The sequence below is a fragment of the Anabrus simplex genome, chromosome 11, assembly GCF_040414725.1.
Source record: "Anabrus simplex isolate iqAnaSimp1 chromosome 11, ASM4041472v1, whole genome shotgun sequence".
Taxonomy (NCBI): domain Eukaryota; kingdom Metazoa; phylum Arthropoda; class Insecta; order Orthoptera; family Tettigoniidae; genus Anabrus; species Anabrus simplex.
Genome location: NC_090275.1, coordinates 109,822,953 through 109,836,664, shown reverse-complemented (window position 1 = coordinate 109,836,664; position 13,712 = coordinate 109,822,953). Strand labels below are relative to the sequence as shown.

The 13,712-nt window shown below is 41.2% G+C and overlaps 1 protein-coding gene across 1 annotated transcript in view; it reads right to left on the bottom strand.

Moving 5' to 3' along the window:
* The window catches only part of LOC136883501 (pheromone-binding protein-like), a 52,794-nt gene extending 39,370 nt beyond the window's left edge, over nucleotides 1–13,424 (bottom strand). The window contains exons 1-3 of the mRNA XM_068229621.1: nucleotides 13,365–13,424; nucleotides 6,734–6,797; nucleotides 447–490 (exon numbers count right to left, since the gene is read on the bottom strand). Coding sequence (XP_068085722.1) covers nucleotides 447–490; nucleotides 6,734–6,797; nucleotides 13,365–13,418 — 162 coding nt within the window. The 5' untranslated portion in view covers nucleotides 13,419–13,424. The remainder of the gene's footprint in view (nucleotides 1–446; nucleotides 491–6,733; nucleotides 6,798–13,364) is intronic.
* Between the last annotated feature and the right edge of the window lie 288 nt (nucleotides 13,425–13,712).

Genomic DNA, 13,712 nt, shown 5'->3' with positions numbered 1-13,712 from the left:
TAAGTCCCAGTATTTGCCTGGCGTGAAAATAGGAAACCACGGAAAACCATCTTGAGGGCTGCCGAGAGTGGGGTCCGAAACCAATATCTCCCCGATACAAGCTCACAGTTGCGTGCCCCTAAACGCACGGTTAACTCACTCGGTAATACTAGCTCTATATAAGGTGATATTTACTTTCATAATATATTTTCAATTATGTCACATATTTATCAGAATAATTCAAGTTCTATGTTGAAAATTCCGAATTTCGTATCTCTAGACGCTAGAAATCACCACCCCTAGTGATGAACTGCAATATGCTAAGCTCCTAAAATGTATCAACATCATTTTGTCCAAGTAGGTGTGGGAAATAAATGTAACCCTTTATTACATCGATTAGATATTTACTGTACATTAATATGGGAACAGAAGTAGATTTAACAGGATTGTATGAACTCCTTACTCACCGTCACGTTCCGTTCCAATTCGGCTGTTGCGTTACTCAGGATCTCTGTAATAAGAGAAAGACTCGAACTATGTTAATTCAAACAATTCAGTTTAAACATGCGACCATTATACCAGCCCATGTTATATTACACTCTGAAAAATATGAAACAACTTGCGTTTCACACTAGCAGTGTTGCCATCTTGTGTTCCCAGAATCGAACCCAGGACAGCTATTCTCTCCGAGGATCGAATCTGAGTGAAAGAACGTAGGAGGAACTTTGTCGCTGAGTTCTAGAAAGTGTATGCGACAGAATAATGTAATTGATTATACAGGGAGAAGAATTTAAGAGTTCAGACTTCTGCTCGCATGCCGTGGGAAGTCCCGAGCGAGCGCCATATGGCTTGTGTCAACACTGGCGAGATAAGAAGTGTTCACTGCCAGCGCGCAGCTGTTTATCACTCTGTCCCTCAGTTCGCTAGAAACTATTGGACTTGTAAGGTATGTTGTGAGGTTATTATCACGATGATTAAATACACTAGAGAGCAAAGAATATTTTGATCGAGTGTAAATTGCACAAGAAGAAGAAATCAGTTAAAAGGTGTCTTCGAAATTTCCGTAGACAATTTCCCGGTGCGACAGTACCATCAAAACGTTACGTGCATCAGCTCGTTTACAAGTGGCGTAGTACTGGTTCCGTAAGCAATAAGAAAAAGAAGTGAAAGAGAACAGCTCTCACACGGGAGAGGTTAAAAGATATGCAGGCAAGACTTCAGGTCATTCCACATAAGTCGCTTCGGAGAGTAGCTCAGGAAAGTGGTATTTCACCTTCTTTAGCACGTAATGCAACAAAATTGTTACGTTTACGATCTTACCGGACTCATTCAGTCCATAACGTACTGCCTACAGATTTCAATGCAAGAATACGATTTTGCAATTGGCTAATGAATAGTGTCCACGACGGTATTGTGGATCCGAACATTCTTTTTATGAGCGACGAAGCCTGGTTTCATTTGAGTGGATATGTCAATGCACAGAACAACAGAATCTGGGATACAGACAACCCGCACATTTTACAGCCGAGACCTCTGCACGATGTGAAGGTGGGTGTTGGGTGCGCTATTGGTCCGATATTTCTTCAGGACACGATTACTTCTGACCGTGATATTCACAACATTCTGGAACCATTTTTTGCTGAACTGACTGAAGAAGAGAAAAGGTACGGCTGTTTCCAGCAGGATAGTGCAACGGCCCAAATGGAGTGTAGCTCTATGTGACGGTTACGGGAAGTGTTCGATGATGATCAGATCATCAGTAAAGGCTTATGGTCCCCTCGTTCGCCTGATTTAAGCACATGCGATTTTTAACTATGGGGAAATCTTAAAGGAAAAGTTTACAGGAATAATCCTCGAACTGCAGAAGAAAAAAATTTAAATTAGGAACATTCTGCGTTCTGTCGGTGTCCGTGAACTACAAAGTGTGTTTCGAAATCTCATTACAAGCTTGCATTGCAGCTGAAGGAGATCACTTTCAACATCGTCTATAATTACTGGTGAGTTCAGTTTAATTTCTTAGTTGATTTATTTATATATATATCGTTTACGTATTTAGTTAATTAATTAATTAATTTGTAGTTCACGGACACCGACAGAACGCAGAATGTTCCTAATTTAAATTTTTTTCTTCTGCAGTTCGAGGATTATTCCTGTAAACTTTTCCTTTAAGATTTCCCCATAGTTAAAAATCGCATGTGCTTAAATCAGGCGAACGAGGGGACCATAATTAATTAATTTATTTATTTATTACTGGCGAGTTGAGATTAAATTTCCTAGTTGATTTGTTCATTCATTTACTTATTTGTCCAGAGCATCTATGTAGCCGGTGAGTTCAGTTTCGTTTAGTTTCTATAGGCGTAATGATGCCGCTTCTTTGAACCGACTATGCCTGCTTCTCATGGCGGACACTACGCTCGCTGTCTCCGCTTCCCAACGCGCCTAGTCCTCGGCACTCCGCTCTGAACTTTTAAATTAATCACCCTGTATTACGCATATATAAAATCCCTAATTCTGACTGTCATTCACAGCGATGTTGAGAAAGCGAGAAGATTTCAGCAGCTGACATTTTCACCAGTTATAGATTATTGTGTCTTACTTAAAAAGTACAATGGACCTCTCACGACCACGAATTATGTGCCTTTTTTTTTTTTTTTTACAGAGAAGTACGTTTCTATCACCGAAGTCATTGTCGGATTTTCGCCATGAGGACGTAGGCACACAGCTGTACCTATCGGCATGATATCGAACTGTGTACATCCTGGCTTCTTTTGGCTTTCACAGATATATTTGAGAGAATTAAGCTGGTACCTACAAGTTATGGGTTACGAGGACAATGCAGTGATGAATGTTCAGTGAAAAATACTATGTTTCAGGGAAGTGAATGAATCATTTCTTGCCATTCTGGGTTTATCACTATCGATAAACATAAGATAAACAAGTCCACATGGTGGCCGTGGTCATTAACGAGTCAGATCCTTATGGTCAGACGCTGTGGTTCGACGGTTCAAATCCCGCTCGTCGAAAATAATTTTACCGTCAGAATGTTGGTCTGCAGGGCTCCGACTCCTTGGCTGAATGGTCAGCGTTGAGGGCTTCGGTTCAGTAGGTCCCGGGTTCGATTCCCGGCCGAATGGGGGATTTTAATCGCCTTTGCTTAATTCTTCTGGTCCGGGGACTGGGTGTTTGTGTTTGTCCCAACACTTTCCTCTTCACATTCAGACAACACACTGCACTACCAACCGCCACAGAAACACGCAATAGTCGGGAAGGGCATCCGGCCGTAAAACTGGACCAAATCCACATATGTGTGGAACAGTTTGCACTCGCAAACCCACAGGTGTGGGAAACGCGGGAGAAAAAGAAGAAGGAGATATTGGTCTGGAGGGAAGAGGAGGTGGTGTTATGGAATTCCTGATCACTGGAACGCGTACCTAAAGCCTGAATTGAATTCAAAACCTCCCCCCCCCCAGTGCTTGTATGGAATGCGGACCTATGGCACTATTGATGGTGTTTCGTTTTGGACAGTTATATGTAGCTTGCTCAAGAGTACGCAGATCATAGACATCAAATTACAACTACGAGCTGCAGCTGCTCTCGATATGGATCGTAAGGAAATATTACAATACCTGTTTTGATTTCATTCGAATGCCATACATACCCTGGAAAATCTAACTTTTATTCATAAGATATATTAATAGTCCATTTAGAAATTCCAGTTACTTGATATATAGTAATTTCGACTGACGAAGACAGGCTTATGTACTAGTTATGTATAAAAAGATAATGTTCCAATACTCAAGTTTCCATAGAGTTAATAAATAGGGTGTAATGAGTAGAGAAGGCTCTTAGAGCAAGACAGTGTAGAATAAGAGCAGAGAATGCAGTAAACAAGGGCAAATTCCAATACTACCCAAATATCCGTGACCGAGTACGGGATCTATACCCGTAATATTGAAAGAAGTATTTTGACAGATAGAGCTGGAATGAGGAGCATTGCGCGGTGTTCACGCATTCCTTCATTCCTTTCTCCTTTCCTTCACTTCTGGCTCACTTGTTCATTTGTTAAGACCGCTGTGTTCTGTTCTCAGAAATGAGAGGTTTGGCAACTCCAAGCAACACGAGCCGGTCAACAGGCTTATCTCCATGGTAACCGGAGTGGTTCCGTCCTCGTTTCCATGGCAACCATACCCCTACTCCCTTCTCCCCTCCCAGACAGGCACAAAACAGGCCTTCATATAAGAACTGTAGAACGTATCTTCCAATATTACGACTATAGTTCGATGATTGGGCGTTTCTGAAGGTTAGGAAAGCCTTACAAACTTAAGAAACTACGGAATGTTCTAGAAGCCAAGGTGGAAGAGACGCCTTTCGTCTTTGCCTGGAACAGGAGTTGTTAGAGCAATTCCTATCAGTAATGGAAGGGATTATATGACATGTAATAATAATACCGAGACCTCGAGCGAGAAGTAAGAACTGATTTGCAAACGTTGGATGGATGGTTAGCAAAACCACTACATGGGAAGGGTTATGAAATATGGTGTAATGAGTAAAGAAGGCTCTTAGAACTAGAGATTATAGAATCAGTTCAGAAAATGCAGCAAATAAGGGCACATTCCAATACTACCTTAATGCCGATTCAGAAGCATCAAACTGTTTGCTGACTGCAGGGCAAATGTTCCGCGAAACAGAAGGTTTTATTCTGGCTATACAAGACCAAGTCATTCCAACCAGAAGCTACCTGAAAACGCGGTGAGAGATCCAATAGTCATGAGGGACTCGTGCCGATATCACTGCCAAGCGCAAGAAACCATCCACCATGTTACTTCGGATGCTTCACGTCTCGGTTGCCAAGATTTTGCACCAAGAACTTGCTATTAAATACAGACTGGTTGATGAAAGACTTCCAAGTTTTAAGTACAGCCCTCAAACTGTAGTCGAAAATGACGAGATCAAGAAGTACTGGGACCGAACAATGATTACGGATAAGACGATAGAGAAGCAAAACGTGTCCTTCTGATGGAAATAGTGTCCCGAACATTGAGAACCTCCAGGAAAAGTCATACCGAGAAAATCAACAAGTATATACCACTGGTGGAGCAGAATCAAAGACAATGGCGCTATGAAGAGGTGATAATTGTACCAATCTCGTTTGGAGTTCAACTGCCATACCTAAAACTCTCGTGGAAGGACTGCAGAAGTTGGATGTCAACACAGACATCTACAAGACCATGGAGAATGCGGTGGTCATTGCCACTGGAACTGTTCGGGAATTTATGGGTTTAAAATATGCGTAAAAATGTAATGTAAATTAAGATTCATTGTGCTGATTTTCCAAAATCTGCACAATTGCTTGAATATCATGACCAATGAAGTGCGAGAAATAAATAAATAAATAAATAAATAAATAAATAAATAAATAAATAAATAAATAAATAAATAAATAAATAAATAAATAAATAAATAAATAAATAAATAAATAAATAAATAAATAAATAATGTTGGAATGTCTAGCCCTCGCAGATGACGTGGTTCTGATACTCTGGCAGATCTGTGACTCCATCTCTTCCACCTCCCTGACCGGTCCAGCTTTCACTGTCGTGCACCACAATACTTTTAGCTGAAATATAATGATGATGATGATGATGATAATAATAATAATCCAATGACTCTGGCTGAATAGAAATCTGGTTCCGAGACAGAACGATCAGGTAGCGAAAATCAGATGCTGTCGCTGAAACCTCGAGAAATATCTCGCTTGTCAGATGCATCTGTCTCATCGTGGCCCCTGTGCGCTAGTTCAAACTACCCACATAACTTAACAGCATAGATTAACTTACTAAAGAATATATCGATTCTTCTAAACCTGTCCGTTTGATTGTTTAATTTTAAGCCAGTTCCTGCAACACCAGTGGTGTCCTGGCACACGGGGACTAAAAAAACGGGCTCTCCCTGATACTACATAATATTTTATCTTCCGTTACAAACGATACAGAAGTATTAAAACCCAAATAGTTTTATATACATTCGTATACCGAACGTTTATATATTGTGAAATTCTGTTCATTTATTGAAAATCTCTGAAGCGTTTCACATTACTTTAAACTACTACTACTAAAATGTTTCCATTCCTCCCCTGAAGGGGGAGGCGGGCCTCTAACACGGTGACACCATCTCTCAGGCCGGGAGATTTGTTACTTTAAAGCAGATGTTCGGAGAAGGTGAGGAGGTTGGCGTCCGTGGCCTTTACTAGGAACTGTCCCGGCATTCCCCTTAGCGCTGGAGAATGGTAAACCACGGAACACCATTCTCAGGACACCCGACAGTTGGGGCCAGTCGTAAGGTCCAGCCCTGTCCCGTCTTCCGAATGCAGAGGCGTAGAGCCACAGTAAAGCCGTGGACACCCCTCCTATGCTCGGTTGGCCGGTCAGAGTGCAGAGCTGTTGGACCACGGACAGCCGTGGCCACCCATGGGTCGAGACGCACTCTGCATCTACCGACCTTTTAAAATATAATTATCAGCATAGTGCACACATCTTGAACGGTTAACTGCTATGAGCTCTTCAGACATTTTCAGCAAATAATTGCCAGACTATCACTGATTTTATCGTTGCATTTAGGAGACATTAGTTAATAATTAATTTAAATTTGTCTAATCCAACACAAACTGTTGCACACAGGTCTGGCGATCAGTCATTTAGCAAACTCTGTACCAAGTGATCATATGTGATGTTCAGTGCACAAGAAAAGATCTTACCAGAAGTTAGTCCATTTTCCGCCAGACAGCGCTCGATACCTTCATCTGTATTCTCCTGCTGCGTCTGGAACGGAAACAAAGATTCAGTGTCACTAAGCAGGCGTGTGGGAATATTGCTGGTTGTGGCTCCGGCAGTCTTCATCAGTGAGTGTGTGAGAACGAGATCCACATTTACAGCCTTCGTGATCTATACTACTAATAAAAATGAGATGGTTTCTGTTTGTTTGTTTGTTTGTTTGTTTGTTTGTTTGTGCCGGATACGTTAGAAAACTACCGAACCGACTGAGCAAGTGATGAAATTAAATTACTGTTTCCTTCTGGGAATTTAAGTTTAGATATAAAGACCAAAGGCAGGCAATTTTAAGAGTGGAGGCACATTCTTGCCCTACTGCACAGTCACTGCATTGTCGTACATAGGAGGCTTGTAGTGGCGTCTAACGGTGTAGCAATCCAATGATGTGCTGACTGCTACACTGGTGCAAAACGCTGGTAATTTCACGGTTGCAAAGAATAAACTTTAAAGACCGCGATAACAATTAAAGAGATAATATAGAAGTTGGAAGCTCAGGTAACAACCACAAGAGCTCAGTATATTTACAAAGTCAGAATATCCCAACATCAAAAGAGAGTTCTGAGATGATTTACAAGCCAGAGCTCAACAGATTGAGGTAATTTACACCACACGAGCACCGAAGCTCGTGCACTTAGAAAATAATTAAGTCTTACATGACGTCGCTTCTAATACACTTTACGAGCTGGATTAGTGACACAGTAGTTTCATTTACGAAATTTACAAGTGAAGGGTTTCAAACCCAGAAGTCGTTTTAACAACATTTGGTAAGAGTAGCTAACCCAATATTACACCTCTCCCAATGCCGTCAATTGGGCCAACATATTACATTACCGAGACCAAAAGCGATGCCGTTGTTATTAAACTAGAGGGATATACAGTAAACAGGAACAGAAGGCCCATGCTATCCGGTCACAGAGTGAAGCAAGGAAAAAAAGGTTAAATTCTTACAAAGGGCCGAAAAGAAAAATGAATGGAAGCAGAACACCAGCACTCTAGAGAAAATATGCGTAATATCTAACTGGGCATAGGCCCGACGAATAAGAGGCTAATCCGTACTACCAGGTGACTTAGTTATGGACAGTTAAGAGAAGAAAGGAATAAATGAAATTTACGAGGTTAGCAGAAAAAGTAGTCGCCAAATATTACGCTGAGGGGAAGTTTACTGAGGATACATCACTCATGTTTCATTATATTTCACAAAGACCCATCAGGGCAAAATATGACGTCCGGAATAAACAGAGAATGGAAGACTACAGAACGATCCTACAAATTAAATTTTAAAGTTGAACAAAACAGAAAATCACATTCTAAAAGGGGGTCATAGAAATCTTCCCTGAATACACACGCAGGAGATCACATATTTGATGTTCTATCTACCTTCTCAGTCCATTGTCACTCAAACTGAAACCCCCACCTCCGTCAACACTCCCTTCAGCGGGACCCTCCTCTCACACGCTTAACAGAAGTACACTGCCGCCAGACAAGACCCAGAACACAGCAAAAACTCGTCCTTAGATAGCAAATGGGTGGAACATGCTGGATGAAAAAGAAATGACGTGATTGGATGATAGATTCCTTAGGAGAGGAGCAATATGATTGGAGGACACTTCACTAACAGGGGTGGCAGCGTCGGCAAAGTGCCATGCACAATTTGCAAAAACAAACTTTCTTCCTGCTCAATACCAGACGGTGAATGAGATGCACTTGTTCCTTGAAGTTGAAACTTCTTGCATCAGATAGTTCATGAAATTGAAGTAGGGAACGTATCAGTAGAGCTGGCGGACGATTTGAATAGCCGGAGGGTGTAACTCACGGTTCAGTCATGATCATCGTCATCACACTATATTTATATTCAGTTTTAATATTATATAGGTTTAGTTTTCACATTTAGTAGGTATGACAAACAATCAAAACCCAATGGCCCTACACCCCTGAAGGACCATGGCCTGCCAATTGACCACTGCTCAGCCCGAAGGCCTGCAGATTACGAGGTGTCGTGTGGTTAGCACGACGAATCCTCTCGGCCGTTATTCTTGTCCTTCTACGTCGGAGCCACCATCTCACTACCAGATAGATCCTCAATTGTTATCACGTAGGCTGAGTGTACCTCGGAGCAGCCCTTAAATCCAGGTAAAACTCCCTGACCTGGCCGAAAATCAAACCCGGGGCCTGCATTTAAGAGGAAGGACGCTACTCTCACACCGCACGACAGGCATAATTAGTAGGTATAGAGTAGTTTTAGTATTCATACCTTGCAGATGTGGATTTCACGTTTAATGTTGCGTAGTTTTAGTATTAAAATATATTATTCGATTTTTAAAATTATTATATTATCTAAAGCCTCCCGTTTTTATTTATACTCAAATCTTTTCTATATTTTATTGTGAGACGTGGTGTGACGACCGCGGGATTGTCTACAACACCGTGCTGTAGGACACACCTATACTTGCGGGTCTTATCCACTGTAATCGTTGTTTATAAATACGTACCAAGAACGGTTGCGTTAGCTAATAAAATGTGATTCTGGGTCGAGTTGCTGGTGACTGTATACCCTGTGCCGTATCTGGGAGAGTAGATGATGCAATGGTCACCTGACACACAAAGCTCGCCCGGTGATGTCAGGGCCTCAGCCAGTCTGCGATAAGCTTCCGTACAGCATGGTTGCTTCTTACACACCTGTAATAGATCGGTTTAGCGCATCCGATGGTTTCGGAATCAAGCGTTGAACAGCTTATTTTCGTGTGGCGTAGAATTGTAAACGCACCGAAATTTTTAAGGTTCACGAGGTAGATCATGAACAACACTTAATGTATTGGAGTAAGTTGAATTGGTTTTTATCTGTTTATTCTTTCTTGAAAGTTAATGGGTTATATACTTGGTACGGGAACGATATTACCGCGGTGTCGTTTACAGGCAAGTGGAATACAAGAAGGAAGGCAAAAACCTAATCATACTTGCCCTTATGATGATAAAAATAATGCCATGCACTTTATAATAATAATACTTTTCATACATACACATTCACTCAATCGTTTTGGTACCTACAACAAAGAGCACGCTGACTTGATGTGGGTCAGATAGGTTTGGCGTAATACGACTTAGCGATATTCAAAGACAGAGGTTGGTGTCCGAATGCAGAAGCAGGGCGAACCTCTCAGAATTTAATAGAATGAAACAGGGTATGAATATAAATATATGAATGTAAATAGAAGAGAAACACAAGGTTTGATCTGAGAGATGATGGGATTTCATAAAAATAAAGGATGGATTAGGAAAAGAGATTCAGAAAAATGCCTTGTCTTTGGTGAAAATAGGGAAGAAATTCACTTGCTGAAATCTTGTAAAGAAACCCTAGTGGTTACAAGAAAATTTATAAATAGCAATGGGCGACATGCGGTTAAGTCAGGATGAGAATGGGTATAGAATCATCAGAATGATAATCAAAGAATAGACGAAGCCTAGTAGGCCTAGTAAGTTATTATAAGTAATTACAAATACATACACAAGAAATTTGCAAGATCTAGAAATAGATTCAGGGCAGAGTACGACTAGATGGCTAAATTTGGGCCATGAATCAGTTATTACAAGAAAGAAGTATTATAGTTCTATCGTCGTTGTTGTTATTATTGTTATTTAATCAGTTTACCCTCCAGGATTGGTTTTTCCCTCGGACTCCGCATGGAACCCCACCTCTACCGCCTCAAGGGAATGTCTTGGAGAGTGAAACATTTGTTTGGGAATACAAATGGGAAGGAGGACCAGTACCTAATCCAGGCGGCCTCGCCTGCTATTGAGAGGGGGGCGGGAGAATATTGGAAAGGATAAGATACGCAAGGAAGAGGGAAGGAAGCGGCCGTGGCCTTAATTTAGGTACCATCCCGGCATTTGCCTGGAGGAGAAGTGGAAAACCACGGAAAACCACTTCGAGAGTGGCTAAGGTGGGAATTGAACATCGTCTACTCAGTTCAACTCTCGAGGCTGAGTTTACCCCGTCCCAGCTCTCGTACCACTTTTCAAATTTCGTGGCAGAGCCGGGAATCGAACTTGGGCCTACGGGGTTGGCAGCTAGTCACACTAACCACTACACCACAGAGGCGGACCTTAATGTACGGTATTTACTTCTTCAATTGCATGTGAATTTGTTTAGGTTTCAGTCGATAAAATGTCTCTTACTCAGCTGTTAGAGTAGCTGCAATCAATCAATCAATCAATCAATCAATCAATCAATCAATCAATCAATCAATCAATCAATCAATCAATCAATCAATCAATCAATCAATCAATCAATCAATCAATCAATCAATCAATCAATCAATCAATCAATCAATCAATCAATCAATCAATCAATCAATCAATCAATCAATCAATCAATCAATCAATCAATCAATCAATCAATCAATCAATCAATCAATCAATCAATCAATCAATCAATCAATCAATCAATCAATCAATCAACCAATCAATCAATCATGAAATTTCATTCTCCCCTGTTGGTGACTGGGAGAGAAGGGCTTTTTCATCAGTTTTTCGGAAATTATTAGGTTTCGGACCTGACATGTTCAAGTAAAAATTGTTAGCCTTTTAGTGTTCTATCATCTCCACTTGGTCGCAAGCGGATCCAACGTCATGATATTTAACCTAATTTTTTTCGTAAATGAGAGCTTATTGACCTCAACCCTTCCACATGACTTACTGTTGAGTGTGCCCCAAAAGGTACATCGTAGCTCGTTCAAAATCGGTTGGAGGCAGGGTCTGGCCTCTCCTTGTGAGTTTACTGTCCCGTGGGACTGGACTGTAATGAACAGCAGTTTGAATGGATTTCAGCTGTTGGGAATTAATAGGTTCCATAAGGGAGTATATTTAGTATCTTTAGAGCTGTCGTGTGGTGGGCACAATTAAGAGATGTTTACGAAAAGTACTGGGACAATCTAGACTCACAGAAGAACAGCCCAACACTATTTCAGTCAGCATCGAAGTTGTGATAGACTCAATACCAATCATCCATAGCGACGAGGATGAACACCTGATTCCAGCATAGTTGGCAACGGACTCTTAACAGGTCCACAACCAACTACTAGACATGTCCCCAAAAGAGAATTCAAACTGCAGCAGAAACTAGCGGACGATTTCTGGACCAAGGAGTACCTCTTGGAACTCAAGAGCTTTCGTAAAGTTCGAGGTACGAGCAGAAGATACATTGACTTCCGAGTCGGAGATCTGGCCCAAGAGGATGAGTAATAGAGACAGAGATGATACTCAGTAATAAATTTTGGTTCCAAGCCATTATAGTTTGTCCCCAATCAGAGATGACGCGCGTTGTGTGCAATACCTCACTATTGTTATCAACAGACTGTGCAGACGATAATCAAGTATCACATGAAAAAATAAATTACATCCATTGGGACACGAAATACAGTATATAGGAATAAATTAATGAAACCATTCAGCTTCCAGCTCCTGGCGTGTACTCAAACAGCAAATACAGGATTTCAGGAGAACTGGCGAAGATATATTTCTAGTAAACAAGCACAAGGAACAAAGATTTACAACACAGGCACATGGGCACTTTTAATTCAAATAACACAAATAGCATCATGGGAACTATCGCTTAAAATCGATATGAGTTCTAACTAGGTCAATCGATTGGGTAAAATAGGATTAGATGCAATCTAGCAACATTATCTCCATAATACTTGACGTTACATGACTAAGGGCCCGCCGATTGAGTTAGACTTGAAATACTTCACATCGGGGCAAACTGCCTTTAATTAAAAAAATCGCTCATTTCATGCCTACTTGCCTGCCATCTACAGAATCAGCCAACAACTATCTACACATTGTGAATGACCTCCAGCGCTATCTATAAATAGGGACTACAACTACCTGAAGCTAGCTACAGATTGGAACCAAAAGCCCGATTAGAGTTTCACTCGGGAGGATCTGCCCCTGATTCAAGAGGATTGTCGCCCACAATATCTATGCACAAGAGGAAGAATAGAGAAACTGCTGGCGGGAAGGGATCTTAAGATAAGGACTGTTATTTTCCTTACCCCACAGGAACAGGAAATGGCCCGACTGATTCAACTGGTCCTCCCCCTCAAGGTTTGACCAGGGTGGGGAGATGTTGGGAATTAATAGGCACTACAAGCAAGTATATTTTGTATCTTAGAACTGTCACGTGTTAAGTTCATTGTGCCACATGTTTCATCCTAGTTAAGCTCTTTGGAAACACAGGTGAAGATCAGTAAGAGTTATGAATTTTGTTGCTCTCCCATATATCACGACATTCACCACTCCATCAAACTTTAATTCGATCAGTTCATCTCATTAATCTTTTGTAAGAATACATATATATTTTCAAAGTCACTTGGTAATGATGTATAGGGTGGCCACATTTTTATGGTTTTCTAAGACGCAGAGGTGTCGGAATTTTGTCCGCAGGAATTCTTTTACATGCTAGGTTATGAGGTTGACGTATTCGAGCACATTCCGATACCAGCAGGCTGGGCTCAGAAGGCCAGCGCTCTCGCAATGCTGTAATTGTAACTCTACACATACCTGAGCCAACACGATGCCTGTGATGGACAGCAGAAGGCCGACAGTGAACTTCATGACCTGTTGTTAGGAAAGGAAGTGGGAACCAATCGAGCTGGAGCACCCTATTTTTATACAACACTCGGGGATTACGTGCTAATGGCTATTTTTTACTGCCACATCCTGTCAAATGCTACAGGTCACATTTCCGTCAAATATTAAACTGAATTGATGTCAATTTTTTGAGTTACTGATTGAGTAGTTGCAGCATTCAGCACCCATGTTCTTTGTGGCGAGAATATATTTAGCCTTTAAAGACCCTTATCCTGTCCGACTTCACGCACATTTTCTTAATGATAGCAATAATTATAT